At 40.8% G+C, this 22214-nt stretch overlaps 1 protein-coding gene across 2 annotated transcripts in view; it reads right to left on the reverse strand.

Annotated features, from left to right (window-relative positions):
- Window positions 1-1117: 1117 nt before the first annotated feature.
- SLK (STE20 like kinase) overlaps window positions 1118-22214 on the reverse strand; it is a 66140-nt gene continuing 45043 nt past the window's right edge. The window contains exons 9-19 of one of the 2 annotated variants that reach the window (XM_006273661.4): window positions 19294-20787; window positions 18416-18546; window positions 17979-18102; window positions 16231-16410; window positions 13828-13920; window positions 9016-9145; window positions 8621-8745; window positions 7582-7770; window positions 5854-5979; window positions 3898-4011; window positions 1118-3261 (exon numbers count right to left, since the gene is read on the reverse strand). In XM_006273661.4, coding sequence (XP_006273723.1) covers window positions 3115-3261; window positions 3898-4011; window positions 5854-5979; window positions 7582-7770; window positions 8621-8745; window positions 9016-9145; window positions 13828-13920; window positions 16231-16410; window positions 17979-18102; window positions 18416-18546; window positions 19294-20787 — 2853 coding nt within the window. In that variant the 3' untranslated portion in view covers window positions 1118-3114. The remainder of the gene's footprint in view (window positions 3262-3897; window positions 4012-5853; window positions 5980-7581; window positions 7771-8620; window positions 8746-9015; window positions 9146-13827; window positions 13921-16230; window positions 16411-17978; window positions 18103-18415; window positions 18547-19293; window positions 20788-22214) is intronic. The other variant, XM_006273662.4, reaches the window with a different exon arrangement.

Raw genomic sequence — 22214 nt, forward strand, 5'->3', positions numbered from 1 at the left:
CTTAGACAAATGTTTGGACACAAGCAACTTCCTGATGTCGGTCGAGGCTCTGAGCTCATGCCCTGAAGAGCAGTCCAGAGATGCCAACCCAGCAAGTCGTGATTTGTACGTGAATTGTCAATTAAATCACACGCTTGACACTCATCTGGAAGCCCCATTTGTGCTGGGGGAGGAGACGGGGTTGCTGAGAACGCGAGGCGCTGTTGTGAGTGGAAGAGAACACCAGTGGTCCTTTGCCCTGATAAATTGCTGCCCCTTTGTGCTTTGTCCTAGTTGCAGCATTATGAAGCTCTTCTGAAAACCAAGGTGACCACACTTTTTTTTGAAAGTGCAAGGGGAGCGACACTATAGGACTCCAGCTCAGAGAGAAAGGCAGCTGCTTCTGCTGTGGAAACTCAGTGAGGTTAGGCCTTGTCCGATTGGAAATGCCTGGCAATTAGCTGTCTGAAGATATGCTGGGGCCCTTTTACGTTCCATAGAGACAATAGTGCCGTATGAATCTAATTTGTCAAGACGGCTCAAAGGACGGCACTTGTTTAAGGAATGCACTGCGACTGGGAAGAATGTCCTAGATCCAACCGTGATCAAACCTCCTCTGAGGCTGCAGCTCCTATTCCTGTGTCCTTTCGTGCAGCGGCTCGCAGACTTCCTGGACTAACAGACTGTGGTCAAAGCTTTAAAATTTCTTGTGGACCACGATGCACCCGTACCAGCCCCCTTTCAACTGAAGAGGTATGGGGGAAAGTTGTGATCTGCAGACAGGCTGCGGCCCACTTAATGGGTCTTCGCAGATCCCTCCTGTGGGCCTCCCTGCTTTCACGAAGTCAGTGGTCTACTGGTGACATTTCTGAGGAGGGACGGTTGCAGGTGTTGAACAAGAAAGGGGGGAAGTAACACAAAAGGTTTTCAGAGACTTAGCTGGAGGTAACTCTAGTGTCACGATGTAGAAGTGAATTGTCAGACGGAGTGGAGGAGAGGAGATGCCGCGTGGGGAGTTATTAAACATCTGAGAGAGGGAACAGACTGTTTGGAAGGGAAAGATTTGCTTGACTCTCCCTGCCCCCAAATAAATCACTGTACAGATTTGGTACAGCAGCTGAATCAGATTTTCTGTTCCTTTTAGAGATATAAACTGTTTTAATGTTATATTTAGTACTGGTCATTTTATAAATGTGTAGCTTAAAAAGTAAAGGCCTTCAAAGACATTTCTCACCCCAGCATTTCAGAACAAACAGTTTTAAGGAACTCTGCATACAGCAACATAGAACATTCTAGTGATATGGTATATGAATTTACAACCATTACACGATACACATGTATATAATAAAATACTAGAAATTAAGGCTACCTATAAAGTCATTTTAGAGTAAATTTTACTTATCAAAAAGTTACAAAACTGAAATCAAAACATGCATTTTCCAATCGCCTTTACTGTGCCACAAAATTAAACCATCTGCATTGCCTAGGTAAAGGCTCGGCCTTCAAGGATTTCAGCATCCAAGAGTTCAACCAAACCTGGTCAAAGATCTATATTAATTTATAACCTGCTCATTCACATGCATGGACACTGTTCCCATGATATGAACATTATATGATGTTCACCAGTCTCACATTTAATGCAAGCTAGCAAAATAAAACAAGAAATGTTTACAAGTGGATACCCAAAGAGACTAAAGGATCAGGCCTCCAATAACAGAAAGCAAACGTTATTTTACAAATTTAACTTTGGCATACCAAAGTACAGTTCATAATACTGCCTTGATATGACACGAGCTGTAACCCTCGACTCCCAGGAGTGCACTACAAGCGAACTTGTCTTTAATACGTTTCCCACCTGCTACATGATAAACTTTCATGATCTTTTTCAACTGTGTATCAGTCAAGTAAATAACTTAAAGTCCACCTATGAACTTGGAAACAAAACCCTATCAAGTTAGCTTACTACATGGCAAAACAAAAAAACCCAGCCTCTTAAAGTAGTTTTTCTACATATTTAACTTAAATCCTTCTTTAAAATAAACTGACTGAAACAAAAAATGTCAGGACTAACATTTCTAGTCAGATCAGATTTCATCAATTTTTAGTTTATAAATGTAACCGGCTCCTCTCCACTTCTCCGGCGGAGCTTTGGTAAGAACAGAAGTATCCATCTGCCCAGTCTAAGCACTGCTAGAGAAACCGGGTGCATTTTGCATGTTACCTTGTGAAATACATTCGACAGCTTTCCTGTTTTTCAGTAGCTAGAACTAAACACCTCTAGCTTGTGAGCAACGTAACAAGCTGTGCATTTCAAAGTTAGCAGTTTTTTCACCTTTACATATTTTAGTGCAAAATATTTTAGGGTGAGGACTTATGACAAAAAATGGCAGTAGCAGCAAGAATGATTTTGTACAGTAACATATGCTGAGGATGGTTTGTAATAACGACACAGACTATTCCTATTGCAAATAGTAATATATTGAAGTGTTTCAGGCACTGGATTCATGAAACTAGCACCCCATTTCATCATTAATTTGATGGATAAAACATGGAATGGAGGTTTGGTTGCTTTAGTTATATGCCAGAAGTTTAAAAAAAAATTAAAGGCATCTGCTGTTACTCATTATCTTTAAGCATAAGTCTTTCTTCCTGCTTGAACCATGTGTTTGAAGAACTAATTTCTCCCTCAATTCTGAGTGACTTGTTCAACAACACAAAACTCTTAACCTCTTAACGGCACAGTTTCAGTTGTGGAGAAATCAGAGTCAAAAACAGTAGCATGTCTTTATTTAAATGCTAATCTGAATAACCATTTTGGGGGATTATATCTAATATGTTAGTCTTATTTTCTTAGCTTCAATATAGAAGACCACATACTTTCTCAGATTCAAATACAAAAACTCCGTTTGTTCTTGAAATATCTGAAGGACATCGCTTTATCATGACAAACCAATGTCTGTTCTTCTATTTAGTTTTCTCCCAGTCAGAAAAAGAAAAATCTTGATAATGACACGGATTGTCTCCACTGAAAGCTACAAGCATCGAGGTCCTTTGATGTAGGCTGCAGATTCTGTCATGATAGAAGATGAAGATATGCAAATTCCCAACGTAAAAAACCTACACAGGCCCCCAAAGTTATGATCCAGTGGAGTGGAGGCTGGGGATCGGGTAGAATTTGGAAATGCGGCTCTGTGTCGACGGGTTAAGGCATTCAGATTCTCCAGTCATTTTGAAGAAAACTTCCTGTTCTTGGAGTTTCCTGGCAAATTCCTCTTCCAGTGTCTGAAAACAATCAGCAGAACAGATTGACACAGGAATATATGGTGAAAGACAAAGAAGCCTCCTCTCCTGATGACTTATCTTATCTGCCTCAGATTCCTGCAACGCCACGGAAAACGAGGCAGTAATATCGAGGTGGGAGGGATGCTAACCTAGATCCCCAGCCTAGGAAAGAAAATGTCCTGTGTGTAGACGGCTCCATATTTATTAATTTCTGCTTGACAAACGCACCCTACATCTTACAAGACTATTAACTCTTTGAGATAGTTCGACTACTGTTGTGTCAAACACCTCATACTTGCTAATGGTTCTCCGAAGCGTTCAGGTTTATTGACCTTGCTCTGTCTGTTTAGTAACAGCACTCTTGTCTACAGTGACCCCCTTTGCCCCTCTCTCACGCTCGGAGAGAAGGTACGACAGAAGTAGACCGCTGGCAAGCCTACTTTTTGTATGTGTTCAGTCTGTGTGTGTCTAAAGCAGGTCCTATTCGGGATGCTGGCCTCCTGCATTTTTGCACAGTATTCTAACACTGTTGGTCCAGGGCATTTTTTAATCTCGTCCAATTTGTGACTAGCCAGTTTCAAAATGTGCCGAATGATCTTCTGGTCTTGTAGTTTCCTTAGAACCTGTTCTGATTACCTTTTTCCTTGGTCGCAGTTTCTCTCTCCATTCCTTCAGTTCTAGGCTGTGCTCTTCATCTAACTCTTTTAGTTTCTGAGTCTCGTGCTCAACCAGTAGATGGCATTTTTCATTCTGAAAACAAGACAACATAATCCTTAAGTAAAACTAATTCAGATTAGACAATTAACCATTTGTACAGTAACATATGTTATCCTAATTCTTTTTAATTAGCTTACACTGCATAATGGTGGCATAAATTATGACACAGTAATACAGCCTGACTAATGCACTTGTATCAAAAGCTGATATTTCCAAAAGAACCAGTGGTTCTGAGTTATTAAGTGTGGCGCAGTCAGATACACTACGACGCACGCTTCATACACGCGGATAACACGGCACTCAAGCGGATACGTGTCATTCTGCATCGGGCAGTGCATCTCTTTTCTGAAGTCTGTTGCTAGGATTGAGTTGAAAGGTTCTTTAGTTTGGAAGCAGGTTTCCAAATGTTCTACCCCTTGATTCCAGGAACAGAGACCGATCGATTTTGAGGAAGGTGTGGCAGGGGCAAGGGACGTGTGTGGAAGCAGATGCAGAAGCACCACCATAAAAAGGAAATAGACAATTCAGACAGAGGAACTTCAGGTCTCACTTCGGCAAGATATTCACGGATGCACCTAAGTATAAACCGTGCAAAGGCCTAATGCTTCCAGAAATGCGGGCCTACTTGCTCAGGTGCCTTGTTATAGCAAACGTCCGATTTTTTTAAAAGCAGTTACACTGAGGCTGTCTATGCTGTCAGGACTCTTTGTCTTAGAGCTCAGTCCTAAGCCCTCAGGGTAGGCACTGATGAACTGTGAACAAAAATGGCTGGTGGGTTTCCTCTAAATCTTGAGGCCAGCTAGCAACCCTATTATGCCCAGAGCATATTTCATTTCTCTAATTTCTACAGGTAGATTTGCCCTTCCCCATCATCAACTGTTCCAGCACTTAGAGTTCCTGAGGCGCATCTGGGATAGTCATGCCCACCTTAATGAGGTGCTGGGAAAGTCAGTGGTGTAGAGCCCCTAGACCAGGCTCTGGGCTGCTGGAGGCCTTGCTGGTGCAACAAGATGCACAAGCTGGTCGCTTCATGTTGGCTTTTAGTTTGCCTTCTGTTACTGAGGCAGGGGAAAGCAAACTGAATGGAGAGCAGGTTCTAGTTTGCAGCTCGCAACAGCTGATTTTACATATCCAGGCCTAGAGGACTAAGACTGAGGTTCTTTAATACATAAAGTTTACAGGTACCTGGAAACACATCCCAGCAGCTCAGGTGCAATAAGCAGCCTGTGCTTTGTGAGACAGATTTGAGGGCCCGCTGGGTATCTGCTTTCATAATGTCCAGTGCAATTGTGAATTCAATGAACAGAGGATGGTGTTGCCTAGCTCTGTTTTGAACACTACTTTCTTTTTAAACTAAGTACATTAAAAAGCAATATTGCCAAAGGAAAGTAACCGTGAAGCCACAGCTTGGCAAACACTTTGAAAGTCAACATCCCTTTACAGCTCATATTCTTTTTGTCTTTGAATCTATTTGCCATTATGCATATGAAGCTGGAGTATGGTACAGTACACTCCTTGAAAGAAATCTTTTAAATGTCTATACTGATAGATTATTAGAAAAGGATAAAAAAACACTTTTAAAACCTTTTCCTAATCAACACACAGACTCTGGCCTCGTACAGACATTTTCTCTTGAGAGAGTCACTGCTCTTCCAGGAGAAATCATGAATGCACAGATGTTCAGGTTTTTTCTCCGATGGTAATAATGTCCACTCCATGGGAAAAATAACCTGGGAATAACCAGCCTTAAATCACTCCCTAGAGAGTTCCTCTTGGAAGACTGAATGTCTGTACATGCTGTCTGCTTGGGCAGGTTGTATATTTATTAACTCGACTCATTTCGTAGACTGCTTATTTTACACCCTGTGCTTTAACCTGCAATTGGTGCAGTTCTCTGATGTTTGCTTCGCACTGGAGCTGAAGGTCCCGCATTTGATTTTCATGCTTTTGGTGCTGAGCCAACCTCTCGTTCTTCTGTCTCTTTTCTTCTTGACCCGCAAACTGAAATTAAAAGGAAAGAGTGGCTCGTACTGCATCTGTGCAAATATATCTTACAAATGGTTACAAAAAGTTGTAAAGTACATTTTGGATTGACAATGTAATCAGACAGAACAGCCTTGTGAGATTAAAATCATCACTTTCTGAATTCTGCCCTCTAACTCTGCTCCGGGAATACCCTCTGAAGTCTCAGCTGTCAGACTACTCTGGCTTCATTCATGCACTCCTTAAAGCTTATCACTTTCATGAGACCTACTGCATGTGTGTCAGTATACCTATGATGTAAATCAGCAGTGTTCTGCCCTTCTGATTTGCACTAGCTAGGAATCTGGCTCTGTTTAAAATCTGACTTTATGGTTGTAATCCTTGTCTTTGCTTATCTCATCTCCTTTCTGGGCTTTCTTTTGAGCACTTGTTCTGTCACACCTAAGGCCCTGATCCTGCAAAGCTTTGTACATGCTTTACTCTGCATATTGGCTAGACTTCAGTGGGACCAACTCCCATAGATAAAGTCCATGCCGCATTTAAGGATTTGCAGAACAGAGCTTAACATGATATGGCGTTCTTTCCAGGGCAGAACCTGTATCGTACTGCTTGTACTGCTGAGGCCCCAGTCATTTTGGAGAGTGTCTAAAAAGAGCCATCATTCCTGTGCAAGATTTTGAAGGTATAGATCAGGGGTGCTCAACCCTGGCCCACTGGCCAGTTCCAGCCTGCAGAGCCCATGGGGCTCCCCAAGGTCCAGGAATTTCGCAGCTGGGGAGTGGTGGCAGTGTTACCTCCTACTCGATTGCTGCCAAATTTCTGGACCTGTGAGGAGCCTTGTGAACTGCATAATGTGCCCTGCATGCCGGACTATGCCAGCATGCGGCCGGATCCAGGCAAAGCACAGTGGGCTGGCATGCAGGGTCCCAATCCATGCAGGATCTGGCCCATAGACTGACTTTGTGCCACTCATCCAGCTCATAGGGCCGGAAGGCCAGGTGCCACTGATACAGATCACTGAATAAAAAACAGGCTGTAAAAAAATGAAAACGATTTTAGTGTCTCTGATTATACTCAGCTGGAAGAGGGAAAAATAGGTATTCGGAGTTATCTGATCCATAGCACGTGAGACAGCTAACTTCTTATATACATGCAAGGATTGGAACATTAGAAACCATGACGGCACGCTGAATTAATTTGTGCAAATGCTTTTTATATGCAAGTGAATTGGTTGCTCTAGGTCAATCCAACATATGGAGCAATCAACTCTCTATGGCTTCAAACATGCATACTTCAGCAGGGCCATCCAATTTTGAAGAGGACCGGCTGATGCTCACCTGAAAGGTCACTGAACAACAGCACTGCTAAATCTGTTGGGAAAGGTTAATACTAAGCAACATGACGCTCATGAATGCTGAGGCTGAATATTCAGTTTTCAGAGTTCCCATTCCTTGATCATGGTTACTTAAAATACCAACTTCAAACTCTCATGTAAACTGTACAGCTAATACGCCTCTGTCCATTTTAGAACACAACTTAATACTTATTGTGCTTCAAAGCTTCATTTGACTCTGGCACTTTCAGACATTTTAAACTGACAGTCTTATATTTATCAATCACCTGCTTAATCTTATCACGATCCTGGTCTGGAGTAGCTGAGGAGTTAATTCTTAAACTTTTCTTAAACATGGCCATTCGAGTCTTTGCTTCACTGCGCTGGATCTTAGGCAGTCTTGCTCTTTCCTGAGTTTGTTTATTTTTTAACTCTTCAATAAGTCGCTGGTTATATCTTTGCATTTGTTCTGTTTCCTAAAATTTTTAAACATGATAAGTGGCATATTATACAACAAACACATTATGTTTAAAATGTTAGGCCTCCATTTAGCACAACACTGAAGCAAGTAAGTCCACTGTTTAGGAGTCCACAGCCCAGTGAAGTCAGTGAGAGTTTGTCAGTTGATTCAAAAGGTCTTTAAAACAGATGCCAGTCTTGCGAAGTCAAGCATATTCAGCAAAGTCTTTGGAGTATAAAGATAAACGTAAGCAAATGCTTCAGTGTTAAGTTAAATTGTGACCTTAGAATTACGGTACATATATATATTTTTTTTTAATTTCTTTACCCATGTTAAAAATTATAACTTGCATTATGAAAACGGAACAACTTTAGCGTAATGACTTTGGACGTAAGCTGCTAGGCTGGAGGGGTGCAATCTCTGGGCAGTATCACTTTCAGGTTCTCTTGGACTAACAGGGCTGGAATGTTTGGGCTCCGAATATTGCAGGCAACTGTTTGTTTAAAGCAACTTCTGCTATTAGAGCAGAAAAAATAAAAAACTGAATTCTTTCACTTGGTCTTGGATTTTAGCTCGTTTTTACAGAACTTAACTTTGACTGGACTGAATATGATCGAATTAACAGTGCTTATTTGTGAAAAATCTAGCTCATTTTAGGATGCTTGTAATATGAAAAATAACATGAAGGTTAACTACCAAATACGTGAAGCAAATTAGACTAAATGCCTCAATGTACTGATTCGGAAGAAAGACTGATATAGCAGGAAGGTAGCGGCATGAACTTAGAGGAGTAAAGTGGTGGTGCAGGCCAGACCATTTAATAAACCACTGGAGGTTACAGTAACACAAAGCAAAGTGACACTAACTTTCTCATGTCTTTTAAGGAGCTGGTGCCTTTGCATGAAGTACTGATCTTTGAGTTGCTGTTTGAGAAGCTGGTGTTTTTCCTGCAAGTGTCGCTCTTCCAGCTCCCAGATTGCAGCTTCACGAGCTGGAGGAAGACGAAGGCTGTTTAGAAAGGACTAAACAATGCTGTCGTATTTACCCAAATATAAAGGTAAAAAAAATAGATTGCAAAGGCATTTTAATACAGTAACACCTCATATCAAAGATAAGGTTTTTAACTACAGTCTCACCTTTAACTCTGGATGACCTTCATTTCACAGATTTAAATAAAACTTTTAATATTTCCTTACATGTCTTGTTACATATAAAAACAAAATAATCCAGTTTTCAGAAAGAGAAATTTGAGGACTGATACCTCTCATGAGTTGCTGCTTGTTATTCAGGCATTCACGCTCAATATTGGCTAGCTCTGTTTTTTGCTGCTGAATGATTTTCTTTAGAGATGCATCCAATTCTTGTTGCTGCTTCTGCACAAATTCTTGTTCCTGTTAGAAACCAATGAAAACAAATGAAGTTGCTGTCCTTCTACGGCAAGTTACGTTTTAATCAGAGTCCCAGAACAACTTTTCTATGTGCCTTTGGCCACTAATCAAACCAAGCACATTTATGAAAATCTGGGTTAAAATACATCTCATAAAATTATTCACTCTTTGTGCTCTGCACAAGAAGAGAAAGGACAAAAGAATATGTAAAACATAACAAGACTCTTAGAAATGAGACCAAAAGCAACAAAGTAACTATCATCTGAAATTCATTCCAGGTCCCCCCACACAGCACAAGCTGCAAGACTAGGACTACCCGCTGTCATAACAGCCTCTTCCACACAAACACCACAGAAAAGCTCAGACGGTCAACAGTATAATAGAGTGTCTTAGTCTCATTTATTCTGTTGTTTAGGATTATTAAGCAAAACCTATTTATGTACGCACTCTGTATGACCACTTCAGAGTTCGTCGGGGAGGGGGAGAAAAACAAAACAAGAATTACAGTTCACGATCACCTGTTTGTTCTCTACATGTGTCTTGATAAACTTTAGATGTCTACACACATGCAAGCATGCACACACGTATTTTCTTTACAAAAAGGGACAGGAAGTTTTATGTACGATCTTCCAAAGATTGTTCCTATGTTCCCACTTTAAAAAATGACCTCTGTTGGCTGGGTATAATTTGGAGGGGCATAGTTGCAACACATTTGGTATTTTCTGCAGAACGCCAGACAGAACATAATGAAAATGGAAAACATTTCAATACTGTTTTTCCAAATTTGTTTATAAATGCAAATCTTAGAAAAATGTAATGAAGGCTCTTTAATCTTAACAGATATTTGTGTTGCTGAAAATTACCTTCATAAATCTATCGTAGTATTAGCTTATCCAGTATGAAAATCAATAATTAACCTTTTTCATACTCAGATTTGGAAGTGTCCTTGTTAGTGCTTATATCAAAAGAGGAAATTCAATGCCTTGGAATAATTCAAACAAACAAAAAAAAGGAGGCTTTTGTAGCAGCAATTCAATTTTACTGCAGTTGCAGTATCCTAGTACACCGAAGGCCTGATTCAGCAAGCATTTGAACCACTGAAGATTTCTTTTTGTTCTACTGTGGCAACAGTTTTCCCGGTGAGAAACGTGAGCTTCAAATGCTATCGTCTTACTAGATAGCTCTACACAAAGTAATTGGGGATGAATGGTCCACCCCCACCCTCACTACACTGCTGACCGGAGACAGATCTGCACTCAGCAAAGGAACGGAGGGTCAAGGCAGAGCGGTTATTACCAGAGCACCAAGACACAGTCAATGGAACGACTGATGACAGTGCAATGCGAAAGTCGAGTAGGGAGGCATGGGCATTTGTTTTCATATGGGAAGAAATGAAGTTGGTTTCCAGGGCAGAGAGGAGGGAGAGAGTGCTGGGCTATTGGTCAAAGTAGAATAAATCCTCTGAGCCTGAGGCACAGCCCGTAATATTTCATCTAGTGATCAAATATGCTACAGAGTTCAATGGTAGTGATGTGAAGAACAAAATGTGACACCCAGAGGCTGGTACTCTTGAGGATGTCTAAGGAGTAAAACCATGCATGTCTCTACAAAGATTCACCGAATGGTAATTCAGTCTCATGAATTACTTAGCAGTGTGCCGCTGGACTGTGAATTACCGTCTGCCATCTGGTTCTCTAGGTTTTGGGAAACTAATGAGATTTCTTGGATGTTACTCAGGAGTCAGAGCAGGCAGGACAGGGAGTAGTATATAAGACTCGAGGTGAAGCGAGTCTGTGACTAGAAAAATACAGAGTTGTGGGTATTAACACAGATGAAATTTTGGCTGGGGCCAAAAATACAAGTACATAACATAAGAAGGACTGATGACACCTATTTTTAGAAGTATCTCAATTTATTTTGGAGGGAAAGAGTGAAAAAATAAAAACTAACAAACTTTAGTGCTTAGAAACGATAGTTTCAACATATATATTATTAGAGCCATTTTATTATGCTCTTTACCAGTGAGGAAAATACATTTTACGTTTAGAAGGGTAATAATCTTGGTTTGAAAAGTATTTGTTGTGCTAGGCAGATTTTTCCTTCCTCGGAGTCTTGCAACACAAGCAGGGTTTTTATTTAATGACATTGCTAATACTACTAGATAAACTAGGTAATCTTAAAAAAAAAGATGTATCCTTTCCACAGTATCCATCAATCCCAAATGCCACATGCAGTAAACATTACGGAGAATAAATTCACTGCCACAACACAACTTGCTTCTTCACAGCTATATTAGTTCTTCCACTCTTACAATAAGAACAACTTGTTTTTGTCCAATAATTTGGAAGACGTGAAAAAAAACTATCTTTTTTCTTTTTTTTGTTTTTAAAGTACAAGATTTCACTGCACACAAAGCATAAAAAAGTCACAGCATTCGCTTTCTCACATGTGCTGAAAAACTGATAAAATCCTTATTGGTTTCTTCTCTCCAGGAGAAAATTCATAATGCTTTGTTCAGAGTTAATCATTGCATAAATGTGAACATTTTAATTTAAACTATATAATTTTGCAAATTTGCACTAATTCATTCTGAGACGGCAGGGCAACAAGATCAGCACATCTGAACCACAGACAAAACACACAGCTGAAAAATGAGGGAAATAAAACCCTTCGGGCATTTTGTGACTTACATCCTGCATGTGTGGGTCGAAAAGTGTACACGAAGACAACTGAAAAGACTGAATCATAACCTGAGCAACACCCTGTGGATCAGAATACAAGGCACTTCCCAGTCAGAGCATAAACAACATAACTCTTTTCTTTCAAAAATGATAAACTGCTTGATATCAGCAATGTGAATATTGAGTTTCCAAAGCTGTGGTCAGAGCAAAACACATCTAGTCACTGACAGCAGAAACGTGTACCAAATCTATGCATATTTTCTAGGGTTACAGTAGGTTTTGATTGTACAGAAGGAGCCTTTCATCTCTACACTAGGATACCCTACTTTGTCAATGTTGCTGTTAATAGAGGAAATAAAATTCATCCACTGAGAGATGTGAAAACTGTTTCTAAATATAAAGTTTTTGGAGACTAACTTTATTTCAAGTGATATAACAAGAGCATTTCAAACTATCATGCTCAAAGAAAACTTACATCAAGTCACAGGTAACACTGTCCAGTAATACAGCTTTTCTACTCTGCCACTTCCATAAACATTGTGGGAAAATTAAAAAAACCCTCAACCTGGGCATATTTGAAGCCTCGTGTTTAAAATTGTGATTAAACCCTTACCTTTCCAAAAGCCACCTAATCCTAGAGGCATCTAAGCTCACTAACTGTTTCTGTGCTTGACTTCAAAGTTCTCTAGCTGCATGAAAACCTGCAACTGCCTGTGCTAAAGCAGTTCTGGCCTGGCGGTACGAGACTGTCCACAACCTCTGAAGGGCCCGATCCAGGAGGCGCAGAGAGAGAATGCCTACTGCACATCAACAGACTCGGACCCTTTACAAAATACTGTTGTTGTTTCCTTCTTAGCTGTCGGACAAGGAGGACGTGGTGCCTACCTTACTATCTAATAATGCTCTAACAGTTGGGTTATTTCTGGTTTTATCCAGTGCTTGTTTTGAGTGAGGTACCTAAACAGTCCCAGAAGCAGGACCAAAACCCAGGAGTCCCTCACAAAGGTGAGTCCAGTTAAGTCGTGTTCCTTCTTGTATTTGCTCTCCTTCTGGCCCATAAATCTTGCATTCCTCTTTGCACAGTGTGGATGAAACAGTTCCTACCTAGTGAAGCTGGCAGCCTGGAGGGTAGAGTACTTTCTTGGAAAGCAGGAGATGTGGGTTTGAATCCCCCAGGATGAGGTAGAGAAACCAGGTCTCTCACTTTCTGGGAAGGGTCCCTAAGCTTTAGGTAGTGTAACACCCAAGTGGCAAGCTGATTAGGATCTAGCCTCAAATGGCAACAAGCTAGGTGCCTCTATGTCCAAATTCTTAACCCGAAACCTTCAGAGCATCCCACTTCCATTACTCAAGCCAAACCTGCCCCCTTGCGACACATCCTTAGCTAGAGGCAGTAAGGTACAGTAGGACCTGTTCATAACCTCACAGAGGAAGAACGCATTGAAAAAAATATTTTTCCTTCCAGCTCTGACTCACAAGGGCAGTAAGTTTAAATGCATACAAGTATACTGAAGTCTTCTGAAGTTTCCCACACCTACACTTCACTGTGACATTTAATTAACCGCAGTTAACTTTAAAAGCTCTGCTGCCATGAACAACGCTCCTTAATTTTACACTTTTTATATATTTATCATCCTTGCTGATGCTTAAGAATATAGTCTTTGTTCTTCCCTAACCTTTTTAATTAGACAAAGAGGATACTTACCAGCTAAGGAAGCATTGTAATGAGTGCTCTCTTGATTTATCAAGATATTTTTCTAATTTATGCACTGCTTCCTAAATCTGAAGCTTCTTTCTAGCACCACCAACATAAATTTGCATACCATTGTTTATACACGTTGTACTCTCTTAGCAAGGCTATGGCAGCAATTTGAAGAAGCACATCAATAACAAGGATTAGTTAAGAGTTAAATTTCATACTCACTCCAAAAAATAAAGTGGAATTATTAAGCTGTGAATAATGCTGCTGTTTGGATTTTAGTGGCTTGAAGCAGATGCTGTTACCTGTGCATGCTGGCTATGTGCAAGCTCCTCTTTCTTGCGTTTCATGAGCTCTTTTCTCAGCTCTTTGGGTGCTTTCTCCACTTCATTAAAAACCTAGTGTATAACCATGCAGAAGGGGGGGAAAATAACACTTTCTCCACAGCAAGCATTTACTGCGAATGCAAAAAGTGCATGTCAAGCATCAGAGGTAGCAGAAAGCATGCATTCCTTTGATGGTGGAGGGGTTAGTTTGATGAAAGGGGAAAAGACAGCATGTGCTTTACGCACGTGTAAGTGCAGGTCAGACAGGAGTTTAATTTTGCATGCAAATGTTAATGAGTGCTCTCAGAAAGAGCAATTCATTCCTGTTGATTATGGTATCACATGAATGTGTTTTCATGCAACAAGTGAAACAGCCATGAATTAAGAAAACCATCACCGGCAAAGGAGGTGGTGTTTTCTTGAAACCGTGCGTACCATGTGTGTGTGCTGTATATTGACTTTCACTGAAAGACAGCTAATCTTGACACTGTGGCATGTGTAACTTCAAACATTTCATGACTATTTTTGCATGAAGATATTCTCGACCACACATGATACTTACATAATACGTGTTTTAATACTTTACAGAAGAGGCCTGCAAGCACACTAAAGGTTAAATGGCTGTACACGTTCACTTACAAGTACTCCTCTTAACAAGTTCAGAAGAAGAGTAACAAATTATGTTCCTCTGACTAAAGCAATTAGCTATGAATCTGATAATTTCATGATAAATTGTGTTTAAAATAGATAAAAAGGTGACTACAACTTTTTAGCGCTGCATACTTTCCATAATCCTCAATATAACATGGATCATTTTAGAGTCCCAGCTGCATTTTCCTTCAGACTGCAAATCCCCTCATTGAACTATAAAGAAAAGTGTGCATCCAAGAACAAATGACTGTTTGTTTAATAGGAGAAGGACCATTAGAAAACAGAATCCAAATCACCACATGCTATTCCTGTTTCCATGAAAGAAATGCTTTTAGATCCGTACAGTGCATTAAATTTCACCAGCTTGCCCACGTAAGACCCAATCACCAGTAAAAAGTAGAGACTCAAAAATGAAAGAGGCTCAGCAAAAGAGAAAAAGTGATTAATATATACCAGTTTATATAAATATACACATACATAAATATCAGTTCAAAACAAATACAATTAATACTTTTCTAAATATTTCTGTGCTATAGGATCCTGCACATAAGTTTTGTTGGTACAGGTTTTTAGAGAAAGCAAATTAAGCTAATAATTATTCTTAATCTTGCCTTTTATTCATTTATATGCAGAACTATATGTAACTGGTTTACCAATTACATAAAATGGTAAAATTGGTTTACCAATTACATAAAATGGCCTTCATATGCAACCAAGCATTATGTAACTATACTGTACCACTTTTTCCATGTGCTAATATGTGCAAATTAACTACCTGTTGGTATCATCACTAGTTTGCTTTATTACGTAGCACAGATCTGAATTTATTAGAAAATGTGTTGCCTGTCAACTTTTTTCCCTAATCAAGCTAAAAACTAGAGGTCATGCAATTGCACCTTTTACAAATAATAAACCACAAAACAACTAAAAGCAAATCTGTAATTACAATAAATATAATGATTTTTTCTGGTAGAATTTTTAAAAAATAACAGTTTTGACTAATATTACAAGTATAGGCACTTTTGGATTTTGTTGTTACATTTTATGGAAAGCTCTCAAATTATAAATCAAGCGAAATAAAGATTTGCTCATTTAAAAGGTTATGTGGAAGATGTGCTGTCAATGAATTCTGCAGAAGTAAAAAGTTGAACATTCTTTTCACCACTTCTATTCCCCTGTGGGTACATCTGCATCTGTTAAGTAATTAGCTCCGCAATACGGCACCACCATCTACTTGTGCACTGGGATTAGGGCGCGGTAAATTAATTACCTTTGCCATACGATAGTACTGTCGGGGACAGCACTATCTTACGGTGGAGTACTTAACTGCCAAAATGCATGTGTAGATGGTGACAGGGGCTGGCTGGGGCATGAGGGTGCTAATGTGTGGGGGCCGCCTGCTGCCGAGCTCTGTACTTTACCACGCTCGTGCCCCAGCCAGCCTCATGCTGCCCAACCCCACCACCTGGACCCCGGGGCTGACCCTCCTGGCTCCTGCCAGCACTCCACACCAGCTCAGGATGCTGCAGTCCCAGGCACCATGTGTAGGCCCTGTGCTCAGAAGAAGCTGCCTGGTGCAAACTGCGCCACAGTTTATCAAGTTGCTTTAATGGCACATGTAGATGCATCCACTATACATTAAAAATAAATGACACTGGCTTCCAATGGCCTCATGAAGGCCCACTTCCTCTGGCCACACTTTCTACTTTCTATATTATCTAAAGCTCTTACCTCTTTTTTTCTGTTTTTCAACATGTTCTGGAATTTGGACAACTCCTTCTCTTGTTCTGCTTTAATGCGTTTCGCTTCATCTCGTAAGCGATTTGTGTGCTCCTGTTCCAAGCGTTCTATAGTCTGTTTCTGTTGCTTTTCCAGATTCTCTATTTCTTGATCATACTGCCGCTTTTTACTCTGTAAGACAATTGTTTGATCTGATGATTTTGTAGTAAGCAATATTCTGCAGACTGAGAGCTCTGCAGTGATATTTGCTCAATATGTGTGGAAAACTTTATCTAGTAGGGACCAGTTATCTCGATCTTGCTGTAGGTATTTACAAGGTGCCTACTTGGCATCTAAACCAACTTGCAGCGGGGAAAGCAGGAGAAGTAGGTGCTTATCATCATAAAGCAGTGTGTGCTCCAAGGGTGGCTGTGGGAAAGCAAAGCTTTCTGTGTTCTGTTTTGGCCCTTGCAAAGACATACAGAGCAGGGGTACAAAGATAAGTCAGTGTAAGTATACGGTAAGTGATCAAAGGCTTCACTCGAGTCTGCTTTGAGGGAGCTGGAAACTAGGGCTGCAAACAGACACCTTTGTGCCACCATAAAATTTCTATGGTAGCACAAAGCCAACAGTTGTCCGTGCCCATGTCCCTTTTCGTGTGACAAGCTCAAAATTGTGGCTGCCACAATAGGTGGTACAAATTTGCACCTTCTTCTTCTAGCGGATGTCCATTTGCTTTATGGTGGGAATGCTGCCCCTGCTCTCCAGCTGCCTCTAGGGTTTGAGGTGCCCAATCTTGCACACCCTGGGAATTCCCCTGAAGCCCTGGCAGCACCTACCTGGGTTCCCTGCTTGCAAAGATGTGCTCTGGGAATCTGCCAGCGGGGCATTCCCTGGGCATGCCTATTGCACTGCTGTGCCCTGACTGGGGGGGGGAGCCTCTGCAAATAAGAGATTCCTAGGGCATGCTTCTGCTAACAGGGGAACCCGGGAATCCCCCATTTGCAGAGGTATGCCCCGACTTGGAACATGGCAGCAGGACACCCGCACCCAAGGAATCTTCTGTGGGGGGACTCCCGGCGTACACCTCTGCAAACGGGAAACCCGAGATGCCCCTGATCGCGCTTGTCTCACAGGACTGAACCTCTGAAGCCCTGACAATGGCAGGGCCCAACCCTGCGGGACAATGGGTGATATCTGTATTGCTTAATGAAGTGGATCATCTGTGCTGGGACACATTCTGGCACACCTGAGCCCTCTCCAAGGACAAAGTTTATAGCCTAGAGGATCTCACGTTGGCAAATCTGTTTTGGAGTGGCCCTTTGAAGACAATATGAGGTCTGATTCCTGGATCCTATGGAGCACATGTCCTGCTATTCTTTTCTTCTAATAAGCCACTTAGGAACTCAGCTGAAGCAGTGCCCAGTACTGACAGAGCTCAGCCAGGCTGGAGTTGATTTGGAGATGGGTAGGGACAGGACTGTATTTTAATGCTCCTCCTAAAAACTTGCTTTGTGCCACTTTTCTGTCTGAACTGCATCCAAGCATTTTCCCTACTGTCAAAGACTGGAGTGGGAGACAACCAGTAATACAACAAACAAGAACTAAATAGGCACGGGAACTGAATTACATTAAGTACCCACAGCAATGAAACACTGTGTTTGTTGCTACCATTAACTTTATCAACTCTGTCGATACAGCATCTCCTCAGGGTACTACATTCACTCAAAACAAAGCTGGTACAAAAACCAGAAACCCACTGTCATTTCCTGTTCAAAGCGTCTGAACATCTGTTCTCGTTGTTGCAGGAGTTTGTTGGAGAGCTGCTGCTGAGCTCGTTGCTCTTCTTTCTGAAGAAGTCTTAGCTCCCGCAGCTCCTGACGCCTAATAAAGAGAGAAATGGAAGATTCAGTGGGGGAGAAAGAGGACTGTAATGCAGGTAAATTATAGAAATAAAATAAAATAAGCTCTTTGGATTCAATAAAAAAGCAATTTAAGATGAGGTTTAAATGTCTGTATCTTAAAAAAAAAAATGCTACATTTTTCTTCCACTAATAACTCAATACATAAATGCACTATACAAGCAAACTGCAAAGTTCTCCAGACAGAAATTATTGAATTACCAAAAAATAATATTTAAAAAATTACTAAAATACAAATTAAAAAATGATCACATATCATTCAGCTTTTTACTCACCGTAGAAATCGCATTTCTTCACTTTTTGAATCATTCTCAGTAACTATTTTAGAAGTAGTCACACTCACTTCTACCCCGTCAACAACAAATTTGCGAGTTTTCTTTAATGTTTTCTTTTGTCTTCTAGTGTCCTGAATGCAGAACATTGTTGGATTAGTCTAGTTTAGCTAAGTTACAATTTTTGTTGTTTATATCCGCTCTCTCTATTTTTATACATCTGATAAATGTAATGACTTAGATCCTGAGCAGAGAACTATGGTGCACGGTACAGCAAGTCAATTGTCATCAAGAGCCTAGAGCAAAGCTTGCGCTTGCCAAACTATTTTTAGCCAGCAAAGGTAGAACTAAACCATTATTTTTCCATACCTTCACTTATTAAAAAACAAACCACTCAATAATCTTCCAATATGATCTGAAGCAGGTTTATTTTTCTAAGTCTGAAGAAAGATGCATTGAATTTGCTGTTGCCTATAGTTTTCCCACTCAGCAGAATCTTCCCAAACAAGACTGGGAAGCAGCAATAGAGTAAATAGTGGCTCATTGATTTCACCCTTAAAACTTCTGCTTGGAAAAGCTATAAGCACAAAACAGGGTTAATGGGAAAGGAGGACCCAAACTGGAGGATAAGGAAAAGCACAACAGCACGGCCCCTCTTCACAGCAGGGGAGGGGGGAAGAGGAGACTCCAGGTGGATGAGAAAGACACAGCGAACTGGTCTCTCATCCTTCAGCCAGAAGAGGGAGGCTGGGGGCACCGGGGGAAAGGGGATTCACGTCTGGCTGGTTGGTATTTCTGGTTGTGAAGGTCAAACTCAGAATCAGACTTAGAGTCAAACTGTGTAAGATGTGATATAAGTATGTATCGTTGTCTGCACTTACTTGTAACGATATTGATCCCGTGTCTTTATTTTTACTGAGGAAGCTAGAGATGGACAAGTTCAAATCAATGCTGCTGTTATCCGCTGTGGAACCAGTACCTGAATCTGCATCATTTTCCTTCACAGTCTCAGGTTCCAGCTGGCGTAAAGTTTCAGCATTGGCTTCATTATCTATTTTAACTTTTTCCTCATTTTCTTCAGTGCTAATGTTAATTCTGGGTACTGGTATGAGTCCAGTTTGTTCAGTTGTAGTCTCCTGCGGCTTGTTCTTTATTAGTGGATCACCAGGAACTTCTGAACGCTCTGTATCGATCTGAATACCGTTCTTTTGAGTGTCCTCGGGTCTCTTTATTTCTGAATTTTGGTTAACCTTAGCTATTTTATCTGCATCTTTTTCTGGAATCTCCACAGTGTCACTTGCCTTCACGATCTCCTCAGTGTCATTTACCCCCAAAATATCTTCAGTCTTACTCTCTACTGACTTCTGGTCTGGGTCACCCATGCTGCCTGACTCTTTCACCTCTGTTTCCTCTGTGTTGCTTCTCTTACACACATCCTCATTTCCACTTTCTACTGACTTCCGATCTGTATCAGTCACTGTATTGTCATCCACTGATTTCTGATCTGTATCAGTCACTGTATCTTCACTTTTACTTTCTGTTTGTTCAGCACTGACAGTCTCATGAGCAGGCTCAAGTCCACTTTCCATTAGCTTCTGACCTGTACCTGCTATTTTATCTCCATCAGTGATCTGAGTTTCACTACTGCTGCCTGTCTCTGGAGCACTATCACCTCCAAATTTTAGTGGCTCCTCCTCTCTGTCAGCCATTTCATCTACAACCTGAATTGGAGTTTCTTTAGTGCTGTCCATTGTCTCTTCCATTTGTTCTGCAACTTTCTCTACAGTACCTTCTTCATTCTTATTTTCCTGAAAATCTGCTTTACTTTCTTTCTCCTCTTTCTCCCCAGTCTCTTCAGAGATCACGTCTGTAATTTGAGCACTTGGCTCTTCAGTTTCAGGTCCTATTTTCTGATTGTTTTCAGCTGTTTGTTCATTATCTGTGTCATTTGCTTTCTCTGTTTTCACACCGTGTTCATCATTTGTTTCTAATGGCAGCACTGTGTCAACTGCTTTTCCTTCTTTCTGTAAGCCAGCACCTTCATTTACTTCTTCTGCTTTTCCAGTTTTCTTTTCAACTCCTGGTATTTTCTTTAACTCATTTTCCTCAATTAACACTGACCCGTTTTGGACTTTTACAACTTCTTCATGAGTAGCATCTGATGTGTTATCAATGGCTTTTCCATCTTCAATATTCGCGGGTTCATCAGCAGCTGTTTTATCATCTGGAAGCATCCCACTGTTCTTCTCCTCCGCAGCGCTGTTTTCTGTTTTCTCAGACAGAGACTCCAGAACAGAGGCGTTCTGTGACAGTTTATCTTCCTCGGAGCTGGCGATACTAAGATCAGAGGAAGCGCGCTTGTCTGCTGGTAATTGCTAAAATTTTTATTTAAAACAAAGAAAGAAATATATATGTTTACTCTTTTGTAGTTTGCTGTGGTAAAATATTAGAATGCAGAAAGCAAAACGTATCCAAAGACACAACACACGTACATCCTAGTTTCCAGGAACAACTTTGTGAAGTCTATCATCCCAAATTATTTGGCTTCGTGTTATCACATTACTATTAGGTCTGCAGCTGGTCTCTCATCCTGCACAAGCAACAACTGCACAAAAGCCTTTAGTAGCTTCCAACCTCTTAAAAGTCCAGTGAGGCTAAAATAATGTGGTTTAGTGGGTGTTCTTTACCTCAGCAAATGTACAACATAAAGAGTTCTCCTAAGACCTTCCTCAGTCACTTTACATTGTCTAGCGTTCCTCCACCTTCACTGTTGGGAGTTCACGCTTACTTCGAAGAGGCACAACAAAGCACTTGTAATGCACAGGGAAACTGGGCAAAGGCTTTAAGCCACCTTGGCACACCCGAGTCTGGCCTGCTCCGGGCACTGAAGAGACCAACAATGTAAAGAAGACACACTTGGCCCAAGTTAGAACAGCCTTTGTGTTTGGAGAGCCGCAGCAATGCCCAGTCCCTGCATCCCTGCCTCAACATCGCTTTTCTGCTTCTGGCAGTGCCTGTCAGGAGTTTCTTATAAGGCAGCCTATCAACAGTGTTTGGGATGCAGAAATCCTTCCCTGGCCAGAGAGTGGTTGTGTTGGACATGAAGGGCTTGTAGTGGGCATGAGGCCTCTCAGCCCAGAAGTCTGAACTAATTAGAAGAGAGAGATCTAATGTGACAATTCTGTTCCGCTCACAAGTGAAAAGAATCATTGCAGACAGGTACGCTTTGAGAATTTAACAAAAAAACCCAACAAATCTGAGGCTCATAAATTAGCCAAGCAGATTCCCCCCATGATACAAGACACTACTAAAGTAGGTCATTTCCATCCACGTTCCAATATGTTCACATCTTAGCATTTCAGGCCGTTAAAAATATCTTTCCAAGAAGAAATCTGCAATAGAGTTTTGTCAGCTAATTTTTTAAATTTCTAAGTTTCTTTCTGCTAGATGAATTGAGTTTCTTAAAGAGCAGTGAAGCCATAGCTTAAGTGTGATGGTACTCTCTTCTGTTGCAGATAATATGATTTTTGCTGTACTTTTTAAATGTATTCCAATCTAAAAGCACTTTACAATGCCCACACCTTGAGATTCTAAAATCTGTTGGTGCACAGAATGCCTTTGCAACACAAGCTGTTAGCTACCTGCACACTCAGGAAAAATGCTTATGTTTGTTTGCCTCGGTTTGAAGCGCAAGATCAGACCACCTCTTGTCATACTAGTTTGTCATACCGATTTTTTATTGTACCTTTAATTATTTACAGTAATCTAATGGCAAATTATCTGATGCATATCTTATGGAGAT

This window comes from Alligator mississippiensis, chromosome 6 (genome assembly GCF_030867095.1).
Source record: "Alligator mississippiensis isolate rAllMis1 chromosome 6, rAllMis1, whole genome shotgun sequence".
NCBI classification, from domain to species: Eukaryota; Metazoa; Chordata; order Crocodylia; family Alligatoridae; genus Alligator; species Alligator mississippiensis.